Genomic DNA, 27,695 nt, shown 5'->3' on the forward strand with positions numbered 1-27,695 from the left:
CACTAGGTAATAGAAAAGGGAAACCATTACTTACAGACGAAAGCTTTTAAGATTCTTCACTTCATTTAAAAAAAAATCTTTGTCCAATGATATACATCTATAAAAATGACATTAAGGATGTGCAGTATCCATGCAAGTCATCATATTTGTAGATATTCAACAAGCTTGGAGAAGAATACTTTTGACTAGGTGGATATTTGATGAATGAGGGACATATTAAAATGTTAATAAGGTCAACTGAAGCATTCTGTTAATTGCTAATTGATTTGTGTATCACATTTATGAGGCAATCCAACATAATGACAGATTTACAACTGAGCAGGCAGGAGTTAATATTTAAAACTCATCAAAATAACTCATTAACACAAAAGTGAAGACCAGGAAGTGCACATTTAAAAAAAAATTAGAGAGTTTGAAAATGAGTTTGCAGTCATTAAATGGTAAAGTGCAAATGCATACTAAGGATGCAGCTCTTACAGCCTGTGTTGACCAGTCCAGCCAAAGATGATCCTATCTCTAGTCTATAAATCTATTCCTGCACATCTTGGTACCCAAAAATTACATGGGATCATGAGGGGTCCCGACCCTCAGGCTGAAAATGGCTTCTTTGGCTTACCAACTGTAACTGTATCCCGACCATTTGCTTTCTCTGGTCTCTATTTTCTAAACAGGCACTAGTCATCATGTTGCATGTTCATAGACAGTTGAAGTTGGGGGTTGTGGCTTGGGGGTCAGAAGTAAAGTAAAGTCTATTCTGTGGATATGACAGCTTCAGATCTCAAAAAGTACTACAAGTCCCTTCTTGGAATGTCATGATTCGTCATGATTTGAGGTGAGGCACTTGCCCAGTTGCCAGCTGTGTCACATATTTTGAATTTTTTTACTGGTGAATGTCTCCTGAGGTTAGTGTCTGGGGTGTTTGAGCAACCTCCACCCTGGTTGTTCTCCAAAATGAAGCCAGTGACAGCACATGAGTTGTAAATGCTTCAGCAGTTCACTAGCTGAGAACCGGTTAGGTGAGAGTCACACAGGTGGGAGAATGCTGAAGCTGTTGGGAAGGATTATGATTAACACCCACACAAGACATGTACATTGTGTTCCCCCCTGTCACTGATTCTCTGTGGTTTCCTTTAGTTTGAAGTTTTCTATGGAAAGATGTCTTGAAAGCCTTGTTGCTAGGTATGAAATTAAATCATGGTGCTCTTTGATGGATTCTGAAACATGAAGTCAGTCAGGATATCATTTCCATGTATTGAGTTTGGCACTGTCTCCACCTCTGTGATGCAAAATAAATCTGTCCAAGCACGACATGGATTTATGTCTTAACACACCGCCCACAGCTTTCTGCAAAAGTGACTCAGCTGTGCCCTTTCCCAAACTCGGCGCTGTCACTGTACACTGAAGAGGGTAGATTCCCTTTTTAACACAGACTGTTGACATGACCATCATATTTATGAGCACTTCAAGTATAAATATAGTTTTGCATTGGTAACAATTGTGATATCATTATGTTTTATTTGTCTTCTTGCCCAAGTGCTACTGTGCTAAATCAGTTGATCCTAATCTTTTGGTTTGTAATTACTTAATAGGTTACAGTAGCTTATTGTGTCACCTGTTGTATAAAGCATTAACAATTATGGGGGGGATATGCCAACAAAAAAAAGTTATCCAGTACATAACCAGAAAAAAGCAGAGATTAGTGATGCAATGCAATTTTGTGTAGCAATTTGTTTGCGCATTTGCAACACTAATCTAACCACCCAAACCATAAATGTGGGCCTTTTCTTTCTCTTCTTCTGCTGCAAGCACACAAGCCTGATTACCTAGAGTGTAAAGAAGAGAGCATTTCCTAAAGGGTTGGGCCTTGAGTTCTGTGTGTGGTACTTACTTTTGATCATTTGATGGATTTGTTAATTATGCAACAGTCAAGCACAATAATTAAATGTGATGGCAAGGAGATTTTGCCTGGTGTTTTAAGTTTTTAAGGATTTGAATCAGTACTTGAGCTCTAGTTTACATTGGGATGAGAGGTGGCAACTTTTTTTTTTATCAATAGCAGGTTCCTCCAGCCCAACTAGTCCATGTCCTCTCTTCTACCACAGGTTGTGTTTGTTAACCGTCCTATTATCCTTGGAGTCAATTGGACCCCATTCAATGTTCAACGTCTTTAAATTAATGACTAACATCATTTTTTTGGCTTCATATTTCACGACTTTTCCTAATTTAATGAAGACAACTGGGAAAATGTTAAATTAGAATGTTGATATGTTCCAATATCATGTAAAAGAAATGCAGGCCTACGCATCAGTGTTCCTTGGGGTCAATTTGACCCCAGGCTGTTTTAGCTGTTAATAACATAAGAAATGTCAACATTTTACACACATTTGTTTTGGTCGTTTTGGATGATATTGAGGTCACTATAACCAAGGACACTTCCGCATGTGACTGCAGGAGCTGGGATCAAACCGCCAACCTTTAGATTGAGATATAATATTTCCAGCCACCATGTCTCTGAAGACATTCAATGATGTGTCCTGTGTCATACATTTTGATTACACATTTAAAATGACATTTCATTGTCTCTAGTTTGATGCATTCAGAGGATTAACTCAGTGATCACATGAGTGTTTTTCCTTGAGCCATAATTTCAGTTTACTTTTAAAAACACTGAGGTTTGTACAGTCTCTAATGTGGGTAGGAATTGAGTTCCATTTTTCTGCTGCTCTGACTGAAAATGCAGACTGTCCAAATGCAGTTTAGCTGAACAGTCTCCTCTTGCTGATGCCCTGGTCTCCCTGAGATTGTTCCTTCAGAGTAACACATTGTTAAAGTGGTGGTTGGGCCTGATCAGGAATTAGTTTCAGACACATATCTGCATAACAAAGAAAACTGTCAAAAGTCATTCAGTTATATTTCTTAATAATGTTACAGTGGTGGTAGTTCCTTGTTTTTTTTTTTATCCAGAGTTTTCAGTGCTTGTTTGTAGAGGGTATATAATGGTATAAATGTAACACTACTTGTATTGTGTAACATTCCTGTCCCACAAGCAGAAAATCCTCCTTCGGGAGTCTTCCTCTGTAATTATGGGAGTTTCTTCTATGTAGACTCTGTAGACTCCGCCCACCCATCCCTCCTCTCAGGCAGACGCCGGACTGGCGAAGCAGCGCACCCGGCTATTGGCCGACACAGACTGAGAGACACCCAGAGAGCCGGAGACCTCGGGAGTACATGAAGCCGACTGCCAACCTCAGGCACTTTACCAAACAAAGTCGGTCTACGTGAGTTTACAATGACTACATCAGAGTCCTTGGATCGAATGGAGCTCTGTGAAAGCCTTTTGACATGGGTAGGTGACATAATGTGTAGTTTTTTGGGCTTCTTTTCCCTGGCAGACAGTTATCCGGTGCCGGCGATGCTACGTAGCATGCTAGCCTGAGCTAGCTGGTGTAACGGGAGGAAAATGACACGGGCTCACGTTGGTTACGTATGCAGGCCAGCTGTTCGCTACTTTAGCTGCTGATGTGTTGCTTACTAGCGGCAAGAGAACCGCATACCAAGTCAATTCTTCGATTTGGGGACTTGTTCTTTGCACTTAGATGTGTAGCTAGCTTAACTTTCCTCACGTCTGTTTGATGTGAGGGTGTCAAACAGCCGAGACGTTGGCCTTGTTTTGGCTTTTTTTCCTCCCGACTGAGGATATAACGTTGGAGCTCAGTGTCTGGTCTGAGACTGAATCCCTGTCATTGTTGTCCAATGTATCATCATGCCTTCTTCCCCTTCCCGTCTCTGTAACAAATACAATATAGAAGATTTTGACTTTGTAGAAAAAGAAGTACTCTGAATCTGTCCGTTAAAGCCTTAAAGCAGATGTCTAAGCTTTCCAGTCAAACAAGCCATCAGGCTGTAGCATCATGCTAACGATTGGTGTGTGTTTACATTGTTCCAAAGCAGCCTTGCATCCTGAGACTGTACACTGCACATTAAAGCTGAGATATGCTAATGCAAGGGTATGTAAGAGTTGGTTCCACTTGATCTCAAACAGACATGGTTGATATCTCAAGAAAATGCAGATGTTATTATGATATCCATGTATCATATCACATACCTTCAATTTGTAATAAACTCACTCCAGTCTAGAGGATCTGGATTGTGATGTACATTCAGACACAAGCAATAAAGTAAAGTTACTGACTGCACATTGATAATTATCAGCTTGCATCACTAAGTAATGCTCAGAATTGTGCATTGGCTGTCAGGGATAGCATGTGATGGAATCTGCATTAGTACTGACATGTTTTCACAATAAACTAGTGGCACAAATGCTGGTAGTGTAAAGTGAAAACAAGCCTGTGGTGCTTGTTACAGTGGGGCTTAGTGCAAGCGTCTACATAATCATGTGCTTCTTGACTTGGCATGCAATCAAATCAATGTTCACATTCCCTTTTGTGAAATAAGGGAAATAAGTCAGCTTCTTAAATCTTGGCTGCTTGATGTGACCATTTGGGGATAACAATCACAGCATCATTTAAGTATAAAAAAGAGGGGTGTAATGATTCTTTTTAACAATGATTCGATTCGTATCATGATTGGTGGTTGCCGATATGATTAAAGGACGATACGATCAGAAATGATTCAGTGACTTGAAATCAATATAGTAACTTTTTAGCCAAAAATTCAACCAGTGTGACTGTGAAATAAATCCCTTGATACTGGACAGTCCTAGACTCCTGATGTTGTTGTGATGTTTTTAGCCTGAGTCGAGTTTTGTCCTAGTCTCTGAATAAAAATGCTGGCGAGGCCTGAGGCTTCTGCAGAGCTGATGTTACCTTGATGAACGCTGCAAGATATGCCTGGATGGTTGGGGTTGTGTGAGATCCCATGGCGCCTTAGTAGGTGGTTGGATAGATTTGTGGTGTTGCCGTGGTAACTTTACTTGACCTTTACATATCCTACAAACAGCGAGCGACTTATTTAGAACATCTCCGTCTTTGCAAAAGCCAAAGTGTTTCCACACGCTGGACCGCAATGGTGGCTTGATCATTTCTCTCTCCTCTGCCGACCGCCATGCTATGTTTTGTTGTCTGCAAACGAGAGGTCTACGGTCTTCAAAGTGTTACGGTATAGGCCATTAGGTCATTTACTTGTTTTGTAATGTGTAGGTATGTTTTAGGCATGTTAAATCTGAAACAGATATACCTATACAAGTAGTTATGTCTCCTTGTATTAGTTTGTCCACCTGTTATTGACATAATGTGCAAATCTAGATATTTGAATGGTTCAAACTAGGGATGTACATTTTAAGTATTTTCCGTGATCGATTTTTGGAAATGTTAACGATCAATTATCGATTAATTGATAAGAAAAAACATTATTATTCTTCCGTCAAAAACAATGCCAAATACGTTGTTTTCCCCCTAAATTGTATTTTCTACAGCAACAAAATGCATATAACTGACGGGATTGAATACGGGTACATGTTTGACACGCAGAATATCAACGATCAGGCTCATTAAAATATTTTCCGCGGACATAATCTTATAAACTGAAGGCTCATAATACTAACAGAAAAGTACTTCAGACTCACAGTGTCCAGTTTTCTGTCTACTCGTTCTTATTGAGAAAAATAAACATGTTTATTCGGTCAGGTGTCAGCCGGGAGCGCAACCGGCTCATAATCAGTCCCGCTGGAGAAAAGCCCAGACGGCTCTGATGTTGCTGCTCTGTAAACGTAGCGTACCAGAATTTCCCACCTGTCTGTTGCCTTCGTATCCAAAGGTGGGAAATATCCTGTTTAAAGCTGTCAACCTTTGTGTCCGTGTCGTTGTTGGCAGCAGTTTTGTATTGATCCTCTTTTAAAAAGCGCACGTGGAGACCTGACGCACAGCCGCAGCCGCCAGCTGAGCGTCTCCGCTGTGCGCAACACCTTTAACAGCTGATTCACATCGAAACATGCTTTAAACTTAAAACACCTCACTGATAGATGAGTGTAATATGAGACCACATGATGTTTGTTCCACGGGAGTAATTTCTTAACAATCAATTAATCGATAATTGATTAATTGTGGTCATCCCTAGTTCAAACCTATGTTTTTTTTAGAGGGAATATTCGATTGTCATTTTGGAGCAATTTTGACAGCCCTAGTATAAAGTCTGTTGTGCTTAAATCCAATGAGTTATTTCCTAGTATGGATACAATCGATTTATTACCTTTTAAAACGATGTTAGATCCATATATGTCGTCCAGAAGGCCAACTTGCCGATCACATATAGATGTAGTCGGATCATAAGAATATAAACTGATACATGGATGTAGTAGATGAATCGTTACACCCCTGATAAAAAAACTTTCCATTCACCACCCTTTATGACAATAATGGAAAACCTAAATTGATTGTATTAAAAGTGATGTCATGTAAACAACAACTGCATTGCTATCTGTCTGCATCACAGGTTCCTCCTCCTTTTGTTGTCCTAGGTTAGCTTATCTGAAGCCTTTCGTCATGTTCACAGTTACTGTGTACCATGCAAACATTCCTCACATACCTGTCATCTGTGAAGTCGCAGCACACGGCGTGACTGCTCGTTACCAAACCATGTGAGGCGGTTACTCTTACGAAAGAGCAGCAAAGATGTCTGGGACTGCTTCTGCTTTGGGTTAGTGTAAAAGGAGGAAGACCTGCTAAGCGGTTCTGATCAAATGGACACTGAGAGGAACATGTTGCTGCTACTATTAAGGTTATTTAATAGTTATACATAATTGACTCATAAGTGCATAATCATGTAATTACATGATGGAACAGTTGTAATCAATTAACAAATAAATAAACATGTTGAAAGGATGCAGTGAAGACATCTGTCCTGTGTTTATCTTTGATGTGCCTGTAGAGTTAAATCTCCTTTAGATATTTGTTTCATGTTGTTGTTGTTGTCTCCTGTTATATAAGCTGGTTTGTCTAATAAGATAATAAGATGCAAGTGATAGAATTCTACCTCATGACGGTGCAGTCACAGGACACTACCTTTACTTTACTCCTGCAGACATCTCTGTGCACAGAGAGAGTATGTTTGGGGCACAAGAAAGAAACACTCTGATACGTAGTGAAAAGACTTCAGACCTACACCGTGTGTTGTAGAGTGGCAACAACAGGATACATTGGTTGCATTGTGTCGTGGTTGTTTTTGTGGTATGTATATTTTTTGCAACTGATATCACTGCATCTGGCACCACATGCACGCTGACTCTCACTCTACTAATGTGCAAGGTTGACGTGTGTAGCATTGGCATGATATTATTCCTTCTGAGGACACTCGCACTTCAGACCAGAGAGCTGGCTGTTACTCTGTAAGATGTACCCATGTGGGGTAGGGATGGGTACGAATTAGGGATGCACCGATCCGATCTCGGTGACAAGGTGCCGATGTATAGTGCAGATCCATATGGCAGATCTATTCATCTCAGTTCTATGCTTTTCTGTGTTTACAATATCGCCTTTTCAGACCACTCGAGCCCCAGTCATGTGACACACAGCCATGTGACACACTCTCCACAGCTTGACTGTGTCCTCTTCCCAAATGCTTCCATAAACTCGTAGGTGTGGATTTCCTTTCCTGACCTCTGTATCTTTTGTGCATGATTTCCATAGACTGTAAAAAATATGGACGTAGTATCCGTGACGTCACCCATCTGTTCCTGAGAGCTGTTTTGAAGCAAATCGACGGCAGCAGCCATATTGGTAATGCGGAACTCAACCAGGCAGAGTGTGACGTAGTGTGAGTCTCTTAGCCAATGGCTGTGTGTTCCCGACCGGGAGTCACGTCAGTCATGTCCTTATTTGGGCAAAACTCATAATCTTAATATCGTCTTAACCGTCATGTTAGAAAAAAAATTCACCCCCAGTACAGTGTGTGCCATTAGAGAGATTAGTGTTGTAGGGCCAAGCCGTTTTTTGAACCAGGCTGTAAACATGTTTATTAATGCTGCAAAGATCGTCTTTTTCCCATTCATGTCTATGTGGTTTCCGGTGTTTCTGCAGCCAGACTCAAGCGGATTTTCGATGTATTGCAGTTTATATCACTTCTGCATTGGCTTCATCGTTTGAGACCGGAGTTTGCCGCTTGATGATTTCTTAATCGTACTTGAGTCAGTATTTTCAGGAGTATTATTGCTGGTTGTTTAATGCTTGATGTCCGTGCTTTCTCAGTATAATCACACTGTTCTTGTTGATGAGAAGTTCAGCTAACATCACAGAGCTTCTCTTCTTTCCATCTGTTTCGGAAGTGCTGTTTTGAGGCCAATCTTTGGTGGGAGCCATATTGGAAATGCTGAACTCAAACTAACTGCTGTCAAGCTAGTGTGAGGTAAAGAGGTGGGCCTTTAGCCTCCTAGCCAACAGTGTTCCTGCCAGTCAATCAAGTCAGCTGTTTCAACCCCCCCCTGCTATCCAGACTACACTTGTGTTTTGAACCAGGCTGTAAACATGTTTATTTCTGCTGTAGAGATCGTCTTTTTTGAATTGGTGTGTATGTGGTTTCTGGTACTTCTGGAGCCTGCCTCAAGCGGACGCTCAATAAACTGCAGTTAATAACACTTCCGCATTGGCGTCAATTCTCTAGGTTGCCGCTTGGGAGGAATGCATTTTCTTTTTGAGATGCACCGAAATGAAAATTCTTCGCCGAAACCAAAAATGAGGAAACCAAGGCCGAAAACCGAAAAACCGAAAGAAAGTATTATACCAATTATTAGTACCATTGCATTTCTGGCTCTGACTGTGTACTAACCTCACTAAAATCAAGGATCTCATTGAACATATCAGACAACGAGGGTGCATGTCCCTCATCTGGTTCAGAGAGACCAGTCCTTTTTTCTGCGCTCTGTTCTCGCGACCTGGATCATTTCTCGTGCGCGCTGCTTTATTCCCACATCCAAGTAATGATCTTTATAACGTGGATCAAGTACAGTCCAAGCGGTAACCTCCGGTCTCAAATTATGAAGCCCATGTGGAAGTGTTATAAACTGCAATTCAAGGCCGGCTGCAGAAACACCAGAAACCACATACACACCCATCCAAAGAAGACGATCTTTACAGCATTAATAAACATGTTTACAGCCTGGTTCAAAAAGCGGCTTGGCTCTACATAGCTAATTTCTCTATCAGCACACACTGTACTAGGGGTGAATTTTTTTCTAACGTGACGGTTTAGAGAAGATAATAAGATAATGAGTTTCTGCCCAAATAAAGACATGACTGACTTGACTCCTGGATGGGAACACATAGCTACATTTATACAGTCTATGGTAGAGTCACGATGAAGTGCAGAGGATCTGAATAGATCTCAGTGAACCGTGTGCTGACAGACTCTAAGAGTGTACTTTTGTTTTCACTCGGTGGTGCGTCTCAACCTCTGTGCTTAGAAGACGCTTTAGTGCTGAATTAAAGGAAGACCGGATGCAGACCTGTTGACCCTTATCCAGACAAGGAGCACTGGCCGTGGTTTTTGCTTGCATCATCACAACATTCTGTTTCAGCCATGTTGTTTCGGTGATAAAAGTCTTCGGTGGCCGAATTTTCGGTCCACCCCTACTTTCTTTAGTAACCTTCTCTATTCCTCTTGTTCCTTTTCAAACTTTTCTCATTCACTAACAGACTTCATTGCGTTCACTGCAGTCAAGGTGGACACATGTAATCCAGGCTCTCTTTTATACTTCTTTCAGGTAAACTACAACAAACCTTCTCATTTGTGCTGTTAGCAGGTAACTCCACTAGTATGTTAAATCAAACCAGACTGATTACATTCTGGCCCGGGTGTGGGACATGAGCAAATCTTTTTAACTCCAATCTCCAAATTCCTCAGTTCCCATGATAAGTCTTTGTTCTTAGATGAACGGATTTTCAATCATCACGCTGCAGCTCACACTCAGATTGGGCACTAACAGAGCCTAAGATAATGTACTGATGAATGCTCTGTGGTAGAAAAGTGAGCACTTGGCTTGAATATAATGGTGAGTTAGGAGGAAGTAACCAAGAACTTGTGCAGATGCTGTTTTTGAAATGTAGAAATAAAACTCAGCATCACTGGGTTCAAGGAAGGGACCAAAGTCTGCTGGTTCAGATAGATGCAGCTGTCACACGGTTAAGTGAAGAATAGACCTTGGAGCTTTGAGCAGCCTTTGGAGCTGTTGAAGCCTTTTTTTTGTGCAATATTGATGAAGAGAAACACAAATCAATAGATGCATTGGCGGTTGTTGCTCTCCTTAACATTTGGCCATCGCTTCAAGGCCTACTCTTCATATAATCACAGAAAGCTGGTTTGGGCAGGCATCCTGATGATGTAGTAGACCTGGCTTAACCTGGAGCTTTCTGTGAATAGTTCTGATGTAACGTCTTAAATCAACGACGTGTGGAGAGCTCCTATTGTTTTAAACTGCTGGCTGCAGCTCATCGACCTTTAACTCAGGCCAGGAACAACAGCTCACCGGCTTAACGCAAGCACTACACTTTGCACTGTTTCCAAATCCAGACATTATTACAGTCTTAGTACAGATTGATCAGCTACATGACAAGTCCAGTAAATACCCCTAAAGTTTAAAGTAACAACACATTGACATATTTGTTTTTTTGTAACTTGGATAGACATTCCCTCTCCAAAAAATATCAAAATTGATGCAATCATTTCAGCAAAATCAGCTGTAAGCAAGGTTTAATCTACAGCAAAGTGACTTTTATAGAAGATGTAATCACCAAAATACAAACTTAATGTCTGCATGGTGAGCATCTCAGGCCACCAGTGTGACACAATCGATGAACTCAATTACTCTTTGTACAAAACAACACTCAGAGACACTCAGCTGTTTTTACTCCACTGTGGCTTTTCAAGAGGCATCACATGGGCCTACATTCTGTTTAAAGGCATTGTAATCCAGTGGCATGTAAACTGCAGTTCTGTAGATCTAACATGCAGTCAAGCATGTGAAGCCTGTGTAGCCATGAGAACCTATAGCTGCTTGGGAACAATAGTATAGAGGGTTATAATAGCTACAGGGGCCTGCAGAAAGGGGCTAAAATACTCTCGGCCACTCAGTTGATTTGGATGTTTTGGGACCTAAAGTGTCCGGCATACTGATCTTGTAATGATGAGCTCCTGAAATAGATATGTGTCGACCAGAATGGCAACCTGATATCAAGCACTGGAGATATTACATGTCAAGGAACATCAACCGTAGTCACTTTGATAGGCTATCTACAAGTCTGTACAGTCCCTCTGTGGGTTGTCATTTTTCTGCAGAGGGAAATAATGTGGACTAGTTGTTGCTGTGGCAAAGGGACATCACCAAGCTTTAAAATGTTGGTGTATTAGCAATAATTTATACCATAATGCTTTCATTTTTACACTTAATTTTAGCAATGTGCATCCCCAAGAGAACACCAATATATTTGTTGCATTACCTCATCCAATCTGGTCTTAAATGTTGTATTTTGCTGTATTGTTTACATGGTAAAACACTTTTAGAACTTGCTGTTATTTTTACCTGTTTGAAAATGTATTTTAGTGTTGTATTTAAATACATACACATCTTGCTTTTTTTTTTTTGGCCTTTATTTTATAGGACAGCTGAAGAGAGACAGGAAATGTGGGGAGTAGAGAGTGGGGGAAGACATGCAGGAAATGGTTGACCGGCCGGGAATTGAACCGACGACCCCTGTGACGAGGACTGTAGCCTCTGTACAGGATATAATAGAGATGGGCATTTCAAGCCAAAACACTAGGGATGTAATGATACACTCAACCCACGATTCGATTCAAATCCCAATTTTTGGTTTAAGATACGATTCACTCACGATTCTTTAACGATTTCAAAAAAACTGGATTGAACTCAAAATTTAAATATCTATTATTTTATTTCAATTCTCAGATGTGGACAGTTGCAATATATATTTGTTCTCTTATATTTTTTTGTAAACAAAGTAATCATTTTTCATTTTTAAGGTGTTGTAACTCAAATAAAACCACTGCACACTTTTTTTCAGCACCTTGCAAAAAAACTAAAATCCCCGTCCAAAAATACCTTGTTGGAAAATTTCAGAACAATTATAGAGAAATGGAAAGTGAACAATTCCCAAATGAAAGTATTAAATGTTAAAACAAACAAGGTAAATCTCTTTGAATTAGGGATGTACATTTCAAGTATTTTCCGTGATCAGTTTTTGGAAAAGTTCACCATCAATTATCATTTAATCATTAAAAAAAACATGAAAGTTTTCCAAGTCAAAAATAATGTCAAATGCGTCTTTTCCCCCTAAATTAAATGTTCCTTCAGACACAGTGTATATTACTGACGGTATTAAACAGCTACGGATCATATTGAGGTGTTCAATATGTTAACACTCTGAATATCAACGTAAGGAGCAGGCTTAGAAATAATCTCTGTGGACGCATGGTCATAGAGTGAAGACTCAGACTACAACATGTGGATTTACTGAAACAAGACAACTGAACAGAATCAGATTTCAGACTCACAGTGTCCAGTTTTCTGTCTACTCATTCTTATTAAGACAAATAAGCATTTAAATGTGGTCAGGTGTCAGCCGGGAGCGCAACCGGGTCAGAATCAGTCCGCCTGCGGAGAAAAAAAACGCTTGTTGAGACCTGTCACTCAGCTGCAGCCGCCAGCTGAGCGTCTCAGCTGAGAACAACACCTTCAGTCAGCTGATTCTGAAACATGCTTTAAACTTAAAACACCTCCACCCAGCGAGTGACGAGAGCAGCGCAAGAGACTATATTTTACAGCCATGCTCAGTCTCTGGAAATACATGTGTACATTGCTATTTAATGCTATTTGCTGTTAGCAGTCTTCTTCTTCTGTTACTTTATGCAGCTAGCAAACAGCTTTAAGACGCTCTATAGCCACCGTCTGGCGGGAATACTGTATTAGAACCCGGCACCGGTAAGAACGATACAAATGTGTACCTTTTTAAAATGAGAAAATATATGCAGTAACTGTTGAATTTTTACTAAGTGAGCAAATATTTGAATTAGTGGTGCAACGGATCATCGTTGATCCGTGATCCGTACGGATGCCTCTCCACGGTTCGGCACGGACGTGGTCCGCGGATCGGTTGATGAAAAAAGTTGCGCGTGTTCACGTGATGACCGCATGTTCAATCCACACTCACTCGTCAAGCGCAGCGGTAGTCATGGTAAGTGAAGGAGCAGAGGAACTTGAAAAACCCTCCTGCATCTTGTAAGTCACATGTATGGGAGCATTTTGGTTTCCCTGTGAAATACAGTGAATGATGAATGTGCTTGAACCACGTTATGAAATTCCGTTGCGCACCCACTGGACCAGAGGCCGTCAATACGCGGCCCGCGGGCCGCATCCGGCCGCCTATTTATGGTCCCCCGAACTGTCATTCCTTCACTCTGTGTTTTGGTCGAGTCACCGTGTGTTTAGCGGGACTTGTCTCCATGTCAGATACGCAGACAGGCTGTTACTGGGTCACTTAGAGTCCACTGCTGCGGGTGTAATTTTTAACTTTCACTTTGGTGTATGGAGCAGTTCACATATTGGCACCATAGACTGTAAAAAATATGGACGTAGTATCCGTGACGTCACCCATCTGTTCCTGAGAGCTGTTTTGAAGCCAATCGACGGCGGCAGCCATATTGGTAATGCGGAACTCAACTAGGCAGAGTGTGACGTAGTGTGAGTCTCTTAGCCAATGGCTGTGTGTTCCCGACCGGGAGTCACGTCAGTCATGTCCTTATTTGGGCAAAACTCATAATCTTAATATCTTCTGAACCGTCACGTTAGAAAAAAATTCACCCCCCGTACAGTGTGTGCCATTAGAGAGATTAGCGTTGTAGGGCCAAGCCGTTTTTTGAACCAGGCTGTAAACATGTTTATTAATGCTGCAAAGATCGTCTTTTTCCCATTAATATCTATGTGGTTTCCGGTGTTTCTGCAGCCAGCCTCAAGCGTATTTTCGATGTATTGCAGTTTATATCACTTCCGCATTGGCTTCATCGTTTGAGACCGGAGTTTGCCGCTTGATTGGCACTTTGCCAACTGTTGGACCCTAGAATGCACCAAAACGTTGTGTTCACAGTTTGCAGCTCAAAAAAAAAGTGGACGGTGAAAATCAGAGATTTGAAGAAGAATGGAGTGAAACTTTTGAAGTTCCTCTGTTCCTTCACTTGCCATGCCATGAAATGCAGTGACTGAGGCAGGACTGGGCCCACAGAAAGGGTGCTTTGCACAAGCTGTACATTTTGAGTTGAATGTTGTTTTTATTTAATGGGCAAAAGTTTACAAGGGTTTTACAAAATAAAAGGAGGACAAAGTTATATTTGTCTTGTCTTCTTTTTTTTCTTTTTTTTGCTGATCCGAAAAATGATCCGATCCGTGACTCAAAACCGTGATCCTATCCGAACCGCTAGTTTTTTGATCCGTTGCACCCCTAATTTGAATAATTGAAAAAAAATTGCCCATCCCTAGCATATGACACAAGAAGTCCCTATGTTACTCACTCTACAAGATCAAGTAGCATTACAGGAAAAAGCATGCCCACCACCTTGAGCTGCATAGTGAAAGTTTGGAAACACTTCAGGTTTTACAAGAAAGATGGGCAACTTGACAAGTCAGATGCAATTTGCAGAATGTGCTCTGAAGTGAAAAGGCAGTACCACTTACCTTCTAACTCACCTGAGGCGGCAGCAAAGTGTAACTGTGGAGGCGTCTGTCAGTGCCTCGGCATGCCCTGCCTCAAGTTTGAATAAATTTACAGCTGCTTGCCACAAGGCTTGGGATCAAAGTATTGCAAGCTATGTCCATACCCCACTGTCTCCTCTCGTTCGACAATGACTGACGCTGTAGCCGTCTTATGAAAGACCTCTTTGTGAAAGGTTCATTTATTTCGTCATCATTCCTGGACCTTTACATCATTGCATCCCATCATATCACATCCATCCAATTACACTGTGTTGACTCAGAACGTGTTGAATGCCACTGCATCGTGGTTAAGGGTGTGACTCATATTCAGTATTACATCAGTAGTTGTTGCACATGTATCTATAATGTATTGAATCATTGACATCGTTACATATGCATTGCATTTGGCCTCACAACAGAGACACCCAACCATAGCGTATCATAGAGGGAAAGTTTCCTCTCATTCACAGTTGCTGTTATGTAATCAGGGGGTTGTTTTGGCTCCTTTATGTGTTGGCACCGGGCCAGTGATCAGTGGCGCCGCTCCAGAAACAAGTGTCTCAATGTATATGCTGAGGAACTATCTCATTTGGAGCATGGCAACCTGACAACACTGATAGCTAGTTAGAAGTAGGGATGCACGATATTGGATTTTGAAATTGGATTTTCTTTGCTGGTCTGAGCATAAACTTTGAAGACATGTTTTGGGGACCTCTTAGACCAATATATATTGATGAAAAAAGCGTGATATGTCACCTTTAAAACATGAGCCCAACATGTGTGCAGCAGCCCATTAGTTTATTGGTTCATTATATCGGTGGAGATCGGCATGTTGGCCGATGTTCGATAGTTCATTTTTAAGCCAATATCGTCTGATACCGATAATGTTCTGATAATATGGTGCAGTCCTTGTTAGAAGCAGTGTGAATGATGAGGGACTGTTTGAGAGCAGACGTAGAGGAGTGTCGTGTTGATAACGAGTCAGTTATTCAGAGGTTGGAGCTGTAAACAACGATGGTCTGAGGAAGATCTCAGCTTCATTGGGATGTTTGAAATGTTTTTCTACACAACATTTAAAGATGCCCACATGGAAATCTCACAGTTGCATTTGAGAGAAGACCATGGATTCATTTGTCGTCCTAATCCTCTCAGAAACCTTTAAGAGTTGTTATTCTATCATGTGATGTTGCAAATGTTATTTTGAGGGTCATGCTGTCCTCATGCCGTGCAGTGTGTCCTTTCCCTGTGTGCAGTGTCCGGTATCTTCTTGTTTACTCTTCTCTGTCTCTGTTAATAAATAGTATTACAGGCCTTACAAGTTATGAGTGTAATGCTCAGTTCTACCTGTCCAAAACCTCTGCAGTATATTTTAAAGATGAGTAATAAGTAAATAAAAGTATTACTTAATTTGTTACTTGTTCCAGAAAGATCTTTCACTATGAGTAGTTGTAGTCTTTTTCTTGCATCAAGTATATTTTGCATAAAGCTGCTCTAATGCAGTAAAGCAGTGGATTGAGACAGCACTAGGTAAATAGCCTAAATATTGCTAACACTTGCAGACACTTCTCACAATAAAATCTTTTCAGCCATAAGAACTATGAAGGGGGTTTCTGTTGGTTACAATAAAAAAAGGGATGTAAACACTAAAGCCCAGCTGGAGTCTGTTTTTTATTGGCAAAACGCAAACTTTACAATACAGGTCCATTATTTCATCTAACATCTTTCATGTTTTAAACATAGTCATATGTATGCATATATGTACACATACATAAAAGACAAAAAAAAAAGATACTAATAATGCATACATACATACATACATAAATTGAAATAATACATTTATATATACTGTATATACATACATACACGCATACACATAAAATTGTGTTGATGTACTTCTAATAAGTAAAAAGGTAAATAACTGAATAAAGCAATAAATATGACAATGATAGTTAAATTAAGAGTAATAATAGTAAGAAAAATAAGAAAATAAATGTATATTCAAAGTAATGATTAAAGAATCATGAAGAGAAATATATATATATATATATATATATATATTATTGTACTTAAAACACATATCTAGTTTGAGTTTGAATTATCTAATGAATGCGTCAACTGCAATCAAGTGAAGAAATAAAGTAAAATAAGACTCTGCTGTGCCCAGATGGAGTCTTACCAAAAGCACCCACTTTGTTCATTTCTACCCTGTTACCTTATGTTGATCCAGGGTAAATCCGTCATCAGGAATTTTAACCACATCCCTCATCAATATGTTGTCACAGTATATATATTTATATAATTTATTAATATTATTCTTATTGTTATTTATTGATTGCTTTTTTTTTATCACTTTCTTCTTTCTCTCCATAATTCAACCTAATAAGCCCCATCATCAGAGTAATTGAGAATGTCCACCTGCACATGCGCACACCCACACTGACAAGCACACACACACAGATACAATACATTCACTAACATCTAATACCCTGCAAACAAAAGAGGCACCCATTTATCTAAGTGTTCTGTAGTCTTTGTAATTGTCTCACCTCTTTATTTATGTTGTCTGTTGTTGTCTATATGTGTGTTTGTCTGTGCACTATGTATGTTTTGCAATAAAAAGATGTACATATATATATATTTATACAGTTGTGCTCATAAGTTTACATGCCAGAATTTGTGGGTTTTTTGGCAATTTTTCAGAAAATATGAATGATAAGAAATAAAAAAATTCACTCATGGTTAGTGGTTGAGTGAAGCCATTTATTTTTCAAACAACTGTGTTTACTCTTTTCATATCATAATGACAACAGAAACTACCCAAAGGACCCTGATCCAAAGTTGACATACCCTGGTGATTGTGGCCTGATAACATGCACACAAGTTGACACAAACAGCTTTGAATGGCTATTACAGGTCACCATCCTCACCTGTGATCTGTTTGCTTGTAATCAGTGTGTGTGTACAAAAGGTCAGTGAGTTTCTGGGCTGACACTTCTGGATTCTGAGTCATGGGGAAAGCAAAATAATTGTCAAAGGATCTGCGGGAAAAGGTAATTGAACTGTATTAAAGAGGAAAGGGATTTATAGAGATATCCAAGGACTTGAGAATGCCAATCAGCAGTGTTCAAACTCTAATTAAGAAGTGGAAAATGAGGGATTCTGTTGAAACCGAACCAGTCAGGTAGACGAACAAAAATTTCAGCCACAACTGCCTGGAAAAAATTTCAGGATGCAAAGAAAAACCCACAAATGGCTTCAGCTGAAATACAGGACTCTCTGAAGAAAAGTGGTGTGGCTGTTTCAAGATGCACAATAAGGAGGCACTTGAAGAAATATGGGCTGCATGGTCGAGTCGCCGGAAGAAAGCAATTGATAAGCAAATGACAACACAGTTCTTTGATAATAAATTGCGTCACCCAACCACTAACCATGAGTGCAAGAAAAGTGTTTGTGTCATCATTCATATTCTCTGAAAAATTGGCCAAGAAAACATAAATTCTGCCAGGGTATGTAAACTTATGAGCACTACTGTATATGCTGTCACAGAAAACTCCTCAGCAAATCAGTTTGTGCTCTACCCTTTCTACAAATCAGGGTTTGACAGCTCAGTGTTGTGCCACGTAGTGAAAAGCGAGACCAATGGAGCAATGCGCAGGAAGTATTTCAACCTCGTCATTTTCTCTCTGTCAGAAATCCAACATTCCTTCCCTCAGCTTCCTGTTTTCATTCTGCACGTGGGCTTCTGGCGTGCGACTGGAAAATATTCACTTCTCTCTGAGCTTCAGACTTTTTAGCCTGCAGAGAGGAGAAGCGGTGCAGAATGCTAAGGAGGAAAGAGAAATAGAACAAAGGCATTTCAAGTGAGGAAGGATCTGAAAGAAGTGATGTAATGAAGCTGTGGAAAAATAAAATCTTGCTGTCGCAGGAAGTGCAAGGGTCTGACTAATACAAGAGTGTGTATAAAAAAGAAAGTTCAGTTCCCACAGCATCCAGCCTATCACAAATGTTCAAAACGACGTTCCATTTCTGCATGTAAACTGAGGACCTCGCCACAGCTTGTCAAATACAGTGATTGTTTTGTGTTTCAATTAGATTAAAGTCAGATTTAACAAAACTGCACCCAGTGCTTAACAGGTGTCTGTTTCCTGTTTAGATTCAGACATTTGGAGTGGAGGCTCCATGCAAGACAGTAGAAGACCTGACGAGCGGCATCGTCATGGCTCAAGCACTACAGAAAATGTAAGTTCTTGTTCAAAGTTCGTATGCATCTTTGTCATCAGCTGCCTTTTCACACCTCTAAATCCACATTCTGTTGTCTGTCTGCATTTCCAGAGATTTAGTTTATTTCAATGATGCTTGGATTAGTAGAGTCAAGCCAGAGGTCGGGGACAACTGGAGGCTAAAGGTAAGCTTCTCTTATTGACATTTTGTCACAGCTTTTCTTAGACCATGTCCTTGATTTCCAATTAGCTGCAAAAAATAGCAGACCCTTTTAAATGTAGATGAATACCATCTGTATCTAGTTATTGTATTTTGTGTATTTATAATGTTTTTCTTGTTTCAGATCAGCAATCTAAAGAAAGTCTTAAAAGGCATCCTCGACTATAATCAGGAGGTAAGAAAAATCGGCTGTATTCATAAGACTTAATCATTTCCTAGAGCTCAGACTGAATAAGGAGAAGAATTGCTGGCACAGAGAAAATGTGACTGCCTGCATGATAAACATGACATGTGTGATATAAGGAATAAAGGACAGAAAGAAACAAAAACAAGCAATAACAATAAAACACAGACATACAAATGTTAACAGTGTAATGTATGGGTCAATGTATGATTGGTCTGCGTTGTCCCTGTTTAGGTCCTGGGCCAGCACATCAACGACTTCACATTACCAGACGTGAACCTTATCGGAGAGCACTCGGATGCAGCAGAGTTAGGGAGGATGCTGCAACTTCTCCTGGGCTGTGCTGTCAACTGTGAACAGAAACAAGGTGCATATCCCATAATGAGTGTGCAGGGTTATGTAGTGTTACTGGAAAACAATGTTCATGTAAATTCACCTTGTTCCTGTTTTGTGATCTCTAGAATACATCCAGACCATAATGATGATGGAGGAGTCTGTGCAGCATGTTGTCATGACAGCCATCCAAGAGGTGAACTATCATTTTTGTTCGACCTTGTTTGTCTGATTTTGACTTTCTAGTAGGAATGTCCCGATGCTGATCTCAACTATTGGATCGGAGATGATCTGGGCGTTTTTTAATTGATCGGTGATCTTCATTTGAGCCGATCATCTCATCCAATCATTTACGTCCGCTGTCACTGAACACAATTTGCAGCTGAAGGCTGACACACAAGTGTAATTGAATGTTCTGAGTTTGCTTAAAGGCCCTGTGAGGAGTTTTGAACTGGCTGAGAAACAGACTGAAAATGATACTGATGCCTCTTTATGACTTTCAATAGCAAACAAGTCCATCAGCAGCAACACTGGCACCTTCTCTGTTGTCGTTTTTAATGCCTGAAACCGCCCTGAGGGGGTAGGTGTCAGACCAGATGATGGACATCTTGCTTTAGAAACACCCTTTATTTGACTGTTTTCATGGAAAATAATCCCATTGCCTGATAAAGTTGACTGTTAAAAGACAACAGAATGAGGCTTTAGTTGAAAACACTACTGTTGCATGTATAGGACAAGAGATAAGAGGTATCACTTTGTCCACAAGGGGGGCGCCAGAATCGATACAAAACAAAAGTTCCTCACAGCACCTTTAACTGTGTGAACATAATGAGAAAATAATAAATGAAACATTTAAGTAGAACTCAAGCCATGATTTAAATGTTATTGTAGAGCTCACATGTGCACCGCCAGACACATTACAGAAAAAACCTCTGCTATATGCACCCTACGGTAACTCTCCAGGGACATATGGTTCAAAAAGGCGAAAACATAAACCAAACACAGGACAGTCTGTGACTGTCTGCAAACTCGTGGCTAGCGGCAGCTGCCCTTTTCTATGCCGGCATGCCACTCCGTAGCTTGTGGCATGTAACCGGGCATGTTTCGATCTCGCTGTCACTCCCAATATTTATGTTCTCCGCCTCGCAGCCATTGTGAATCACACACTGTCTTGTGAGAGTTCAGAGCAGGCATAGATTTAAGCGTGCTGTAATACATGCACACCAGTGTCATAGGTCGCATTCAGCAGAGCTTGTAAAACAGATTATGAGTCTTGCAACAATGCTAGATGGATTAAAGGTGACATATCATGCAAAATGGACTTTTTAATGGTTCTCTACCTGAAATATGTTTCCCTGGCATGTCTACAAACCCCCCGAGAATGAAAAAAATCCATTCTGCCCCTGTTCTGATTTCTCCACCTTTCTGTAAATGTGTGCTGAAACGAACCGTTTCAGTTTTCAGTGTTTTTCATACGTCACAACAACATCCGGTCTGTAATGGGGGTCAGAGCTCGGAGCTTGTTCAGTCCATAGACTGTATAAAATACAACTCAACTCCTCCTCCGTTTTTCATTCCCTGCACACATGTGTGCTAACAAGGAGCTTAGGAGGGAGGCATGCTAGTTGTAGGCTGTCTTAATAAACACAAAGGTCGGTTTTACTCCCCACGTCTGCAGATTTGAAGATCTAGTGGATGATTTTTATTTTTCACGGAAAAGTGCTAGCACTAGTTAGCATAGCTACATAGCTACATGTTCGTAGCTGTGTACCAAGACACACGTCTACATACTGACAAATAAAACAACAAGAAACACTAAATCTGTGACCAATCGTTCAGAAAGGTCCTGCTGCAGGCGCCTCTCCGTCAGGATCAGATTCTGGATCAGATTCAGAGGGTTGAAGTAACGTGGGTCTTTGAGCAGCCAACATGCAAACATTAGATCAACGTGCTGGACAGCCGAGGCCGCATTCCCCTCCTGAGGGGGCGTGGTCAGACAGCTCATTCTCATTTAAAGGCACAGACCCAGAAAACAGCCTGTTCTGAGCAGGGCTGAAAAAGAGGGGTTTACAGGCAGACCAAAATCTGATTTCAAAGTGTTTCTTTGAGCAATAACCTTAAAGACATGTTTTGGGGACCTCTTAGACCAATATATATTGATGAAAAAGAGCATAATATGTCACCTTTAAGTCAAATGGAATAAACATAAGACATATTTTAGTTGGGTTTTTTTTAAAGGAAAACAACAGTGAACAGCTCAACTCTCTTAGCTCTTGTGCAACTATTGTCTAGGCAAACAAAGGTATCAGATCGGGACTCAGGATCTGCAAATATTCAATATATAAAAAAATCGGATATGGATCGGGGGCCTAAAAAGCTGATCGTGACATCCCTACTTTTTATTAATTGCAACATTTCTAATTTATTGCTGATTTGGTAAGTATGTAGAACCTGTTTTTAATCTTGTAGGAATACACAGTCGCAGGATGACTGCCATCATTACTTAACTAGGAATAACTGTTTTTTTTTGCTCTTACCCTTCACTTGTCCTGTGCTTAAAACATTTTCTGTGTGTTTCTGCAGCTGATGAGTAAAGAGACTCCAGTGTTGGGAGGACCTGACTCATATGCCGATCTTGACAGACAGGTATGGAGATTTTACACAATAACCTCACTGTGGAGCCTCTAACTCTTCTGTTCAGCACACTCCCTTTCATTCTATGCTTCCTTCGCCTTCTTGTTTGGCCACAAACATGAAAAGCAGCTGGATTTTAGGAGAAGCTAGCATCATACTGTGTATCAACTGCATCATTTACTTACTTTCCTCGACAATCCTCTTTGTATGACCCTATAGATGTATCCATCAGATCACACATTCTCTGTTTTGTTTATTTGTTGTTACTTTCTATTCTCAGCTGAAGAAGACGGCAGAGGAGCTGAACGATGCTTTGGCTACCAAGGAAGAGATCGCCCAGAGGTGTCGTGAGCTTGACATGCAGGTTGGTTTGATGCAGTTACATGGACCTCTGTTTTAGACTTTCCGACCACAGCGTCTTACGTCATCACACGTCATATGTCTGAATGGCTTAACCTGAGAGTTAACGCTACCAGTGGGTAAGGCTAGAGTTTGGTTTATACAGTGACATTTAACAACAAACTGTGATTGATTGATTGACATGGAAGTGAATCACTTCACTGTTGTAACAGAATGATTTGAAATTGCTCCAAGTTTCCAAAAAGTCAAAAAATATAAATGAAGTATCAGCATGTTTAAAGGTGACATATCATGCAAAATGGACTTTTTAATGGTTCTCTACCTGAAATATGTTTCCCTGGCATGTCTGCAAACCCCCCGAGAATGAAAAAAATCCATTCTGCCCCTGTTCTGATTTCTCCACCTTTCTGTAAATGTGTCTGAAACGAGCCGTTTCAGACTTCCGTGTTTTTGTTACGTCACAACAATATCCGGTCTGTCACGGAGTCAGAGCTCGGAGCTTGTTCAGCCCATAGACTGTATAAAATACAACTCAACCCCTCCGTTTTTCATTACCTGCACAAATGTGTGCTAACAAGGAGCTTAGGAGGGAGGCATGCTAGTTGTAGGCTGTCTTAATAAACACAGAGGTCGGTTTTACTTATTTTTATTTATCATGGATAAGTGCTAGCGCTAGTTAGCATAGCCACATAGCTACATGTCGTAGCTATAGCTGTGTACCAAGACACACGTCAACATACTGACAAATAAAACAAGAAACACTAAATCTGTGACCAATCCTTCAGAAAAGGTCCCGCTGCCTTTCTGGCAGAGGTCGGTTTTACTCCCCACGTCTGCTCATTTGAAGATCTAGTGGATGATTTTTATTTATCATGGATAAGTGCTAGCGCTAATTAGCATAGCCACATAGCTACATGTTCATAGCTGTAGCTTTAGCTGTGTACCAAGACACACGTCGACATACTGACAAATAAAACAACAAGAAACACTAAATCTGTGACCAATCCTTCAGAAAGGTCCTGCTGTAGAGGTCGGTTTTACTCCCCACGTCTGCAGATTTGAAGATCTAGTGGATGATTTTTATTTGTCATGGATAAGTGCTAGCGCTAGTTAGCATAGCCACATAGCTACATGTTCGTAGCTGAGTACCAAGACACACGTCGACATACTGATAAATAAAACAACAAGAAACACTAAATCTGTGACCAATCCTTCAGAAAGGTCCTGCTGCAGGCGCCTCTCCGTCTGGATCAGATTCAGAGGGTTGAAGTAATGTGATCTCTGAGCAGCCGTGTATATTCAGTCAACATGTAAACATTAGATCAACGTGCTGGAGAGCCGAGGCACATCCACTTCCTGAGGGGGCGTGGTCAGAGAGAAAACAGAGTGTTCTGAGGAGGACTGAAGAAGAGGGGTTTTCAGGCATGCCAAAATCTGATTTCAAAGTGTCTTTTTGAGCATAAACTTTAAAGACATGTTTTGGGGACCTCTTAGACCAATATATATTGATGAAAAAAGCGTGATATGTCACCTTTAAGGAAATGTTTAACTTGAACTACTGGGTGTCAGGCATCAAGAGTTAGCCTTGTTGTGTTCTGATTAACTGCGGTCTAAAATACAAAATATGTGTGACACACTGCAGGTAAATGAGCGCTGTGTCATGTCAATTTGAACCTGTATGTGCTGAACGATGAACCGAATAGTTCATCAAGGTTAATCTACAGAAGAAAAAAAGCATGCTGAAAAAACATTCCTCATTAGTCTCTGCTCTTCCTACTTTTCTATTATTATGATTTGTTATTGGACTGTTTTACTGGTTCTGTTCATGATTTAAAGCTGTGTGTGTACACTTTAAAGGCAGCTCCCTTTTTGCTCACGTACACTGGCAACACAAGTGACTTGTTTCTGCACTCTTTTTCTTTATTCTGTGGGATACATGTTTTAAAATATTGAAGATAAATACTCACTGTATGTCTCTAATGATCAAGTTAAAACAGCAGATCCCCATGAGCGTATTTATTTATCATTCACACTCTTCTAATGATAAAGTTTCCACTGAAAAATGGAGCTGCAGTTTAAAGGCTTACCTGCTCTCCTGTTGTGTGTCCTCTTATTTCCTGACTATTTCAATACTGTGTGCCTTGCTTTAAAGGCCCTCCATGTCCAAGAGGAGCGTGATAGACTGAGGTTAGACTTAAATGAGCTAGAAGAGAGGGTAAATCCAAACTTTCTTTTCTTCCTGTCTCTATTTGACATTGATAGTGTGTGCTGTGTCTAATAGTCCCTGGATTTTTTTCAGTCTGCTTGCACCAGCATCCCCCTTTTGGATTCTAGCCCCCCCCCCCCACCACCTCTCCTGATTATGTGTGCATGTGTGTGTGTACACATTTGCACACAAGTGTTTGTGCACATGTGTACACGTGGTCCTTCTGGGGCACACCAGCCACAGCTGCAGTCTTTTATGTGGGTGTGTCAGTTGTCACCCTTCCACTAATTACCCTCTGCTGTTTCACCTCAGTGTGTCTCATGCTCTTCAACAGTTACACTAGACAGTGAGGTAAAAGCATGGTTTGAAGATCGGGGAAGACAGCATTTCTTGTCAGTACTGCTGAATATAGACATAGTGTATATTCTGCATCATTCATAAATTATGTAGCTATTTCTATTTGTATCCTCTTTGGATTAAACCCCATCTGCAGCATTATTGCACACACTTGGAGGAGTTCAGTATGTTTAAATGGAATCCTTTTCTGCTTTTGAGAATGAATACAATCAACTATTCTCTGCTTTTAGAGCTGTGTTCAAAATATGTTGCTCATGCTGATGCGAGTTCTTGCTTTACACTTCCACATACAAATACAGACATTTAGATTGGACACATTTTACTCATAGAAGGTGCTAAAAAAGAAAACAAAAAGAAGCGTGAACCATTCTTACAGAACGTACAATTGCCTTGCTTCCAAAAAGGGAAAAAAAAAGCATCATTTCAGACCCTCAAACACATTTGATCTTATGTTATTCAACCAATTATTGACACCACTTGTGACATTTCAGTATTTACATTCGATCCAAACAGCTTCCTGCTTTGCTCTGTGTGGAGTTTGATTACCTGTCAATAATATTGAGAAGGCGACATCAAACCGGCCCTCTTTGCCATGTTGGAGTGTTTTGGTTTGCCTTGTCGAGGTTTGTGTTTGGTGTGTGCTTGCTTTATTACCAGAGTGGATGCAGTGGTTGAAAATAACTGAATGCGTCAATGGTTGTACATGCTCTTCTAAGAAGCTTGAGATATACAGTTTAAAAATATCAGTTTCAGTGCTTTCTAATGTTCTGTCTCCTCTCTTCTCTCCCTTTTTAACACCCTCGTCATCCATCCTTTCCATCTTTCCCTCCCTACACCTCTCATGCTCCTTTGCTTCCTACTTGTTCTCCATGCACTTTCTTTATTGACCTCTGATTCCCACCTCTGAATCAAACCCCTTTCTCTCCCTCCTGATTTCATTCAACTTCTTTTCTCACTGCTGAACTATTCTGCCCTTTCTATTCCTTTTTCTTTTTGTATTTCCACTCTTTTCCGCTCTTTTTGGGGACTTCCCTCCTTCAGGTGGCAGCTCTGCAAGAGGAGAAAAGCAGTTTGTTAGCAGAAAACCAGGTCTTGATGGAGAGACTCAACCAGTCTGACTCCATAGAGGATATAAACAGCCCCGCTGGACGCAGACACCTCCAGCTGCAGACACAGCTGGAGCAACTACAGGAGGAAACGTTCAGGTGAGAGGATAGTTTACCATGTAAACAGACAAACTTGAGAGGACTGTCTAGTCAAGAATCCTCAGCTGAATAATGATCATTTCTAATTCTTATAGGTTGGAGGCTGCAAAAGATGACTACAGGATCCGTTGTGAGGAGCTTGATAAAGAACTCTTGGATGTGAAATCACAGAATGAAGAGCTGACGTCCCTCGCTGATGAAGCCCAGTCTCTTAAGGACGAGATGGATGTCCTTAGGTAAGACAGGGAGACCAATTTAGCTTCACAACACCCTTCGACTGAATTTTCTCACAGCGATGTTAATTGTGCACTTCTTGAAGTTTCATTTTGGAGTGCATGCAAAAATCCTGAATCTTAAAGGTGACATATCACACATTTTTCATCAATATATATTGGTCTAAGAGGTCCCCAAAACATGTCTTTAAAGTTTATGCTCAAAAAAACACTTTGAAATCAGATTTTGGCATGCCTGAAAAACCCTCTTCTTCAGTCCTCCTCAGAACAGTATGTATTCTCTCTGACCACGCCCCCTCAGGAAGTGGATGTGCCTCGGCAGTCCAGCATGTTGATCTAATGTTTACATGTTGGCTGAATATACACCGCTGCTCAGAGATCGCGCTACTTCAACCCTCTGAATCTGATCCAGAATCTGATCCTGACGGAGAGGCGCCTGTAGCAGGACCTTTCTGAAGGATTGGTCACAGATTTAGTGTTTCTTGTTGTTTTATTTATCAGTATGTCGACGTGTGTCTTGGTACACAGCTACGAACATGTAGCTATGCGGCTATGCTAACTAGCGCTAGCACTTATCCATGATAAATAAAAATCATCCCCAAGATCTTCAAATCTGCAGACGTGGGGAGTAAAACTGACCTGTACAGCAGGACCTTTCTGAAGGATTGGTCACAGATTTAGTGTTTCTTGTTGTTTTTTTTGTCAGTATGTAGACGTGTGTCTTGGTCTACAGCTACAGCTATGAACATGTAGCTATGTGGCTATGCTAATTAGCGCTAGCACTTAAAAATCATCCACTAGATCTTCAAATCTGCAGACGTGGGGAGTAAAACCGACCTCTGCCAGAAAGGCAGCGGGACCTTTTCTGAAGGATTGGTCACAGATTCTGTGTTTCTTGTTGTTTTATTTGTCAGTATGTCGACGTGTGTCGTGGTACACAGCTACAGATACGACATGTAGCTGTGTGGCTATGCTAACTAGCGCTAGCACTTATCCATGATAAATAAAAATCATCCACTAGATCTTCAAATCTGCA

The 27,695-nt window shown here is 40.6% G+C and overlaps 1 protein-coding gene across 1 annotated transcript in view; it reads left to right on the forward strand.

The window, feature by feature from the left end:
• Positions 1-3,104: 3,104 nt before the first annotated feature.
• The window catches only part of hook3 (hook microtubule-tethering protein 3), a 42,894-nt gene continuing 18,303 nt past the window's right edge, over positions 3,105-27,695 (forward strand). The window contains exons 1-10 of the mRNA XM_034709582.1: positions 3,105-3,346; positions 18,861-18,946; positions 19,040-19,112; positions 19,272-19,322; positions 19,566-19,698; positions 19,793-19,860; positions 22,248-22,310; positions 22,579-22,662; positions 26,263-26,426; positions 26,522-26,662. Of these exons, the coding sequence (XP_034565473.1) occupies positions 3,290-3,346; positions 18,861-18,946; positions 19,040-19,112; positions 19,272-19,322; positions 19,566-19,698; positions 19,793-19,860; positions 22,248-22,310; positions 22,579-22,662; positions 26,263-26,426; positions 26,522-26,662 (920 nt within the window). The 5' untranslated portion in view covers positions 3,105-3,289. The remainder of the gene's footprint in view (positions 3,347-18,860; positions 18,947-19,039; positions 19,113-19,271; positions 19,323-19,565; positions 19,699-19,792; positions 19,861-22,247; positions 22,311-22,578; positions 22,663-26,262; positions 26,427-26,521; positions 26,663-27,695) is intronic.

This window comes from Notolabrus celidotus, chromosome 19, assembly GCF_009762535.1.
Source record: "Notolabrus celidotus isolate fNotCel1 chromosome 19, fNotCel1.pri, whole genome shotgun sequence".
Classification (NCBI taxonomy): Eukaryota; Metazoa; Chordata; class Actinopteri; order Labriformes; family Labridae; genus Notolabrus; species Notolabrus celidotus.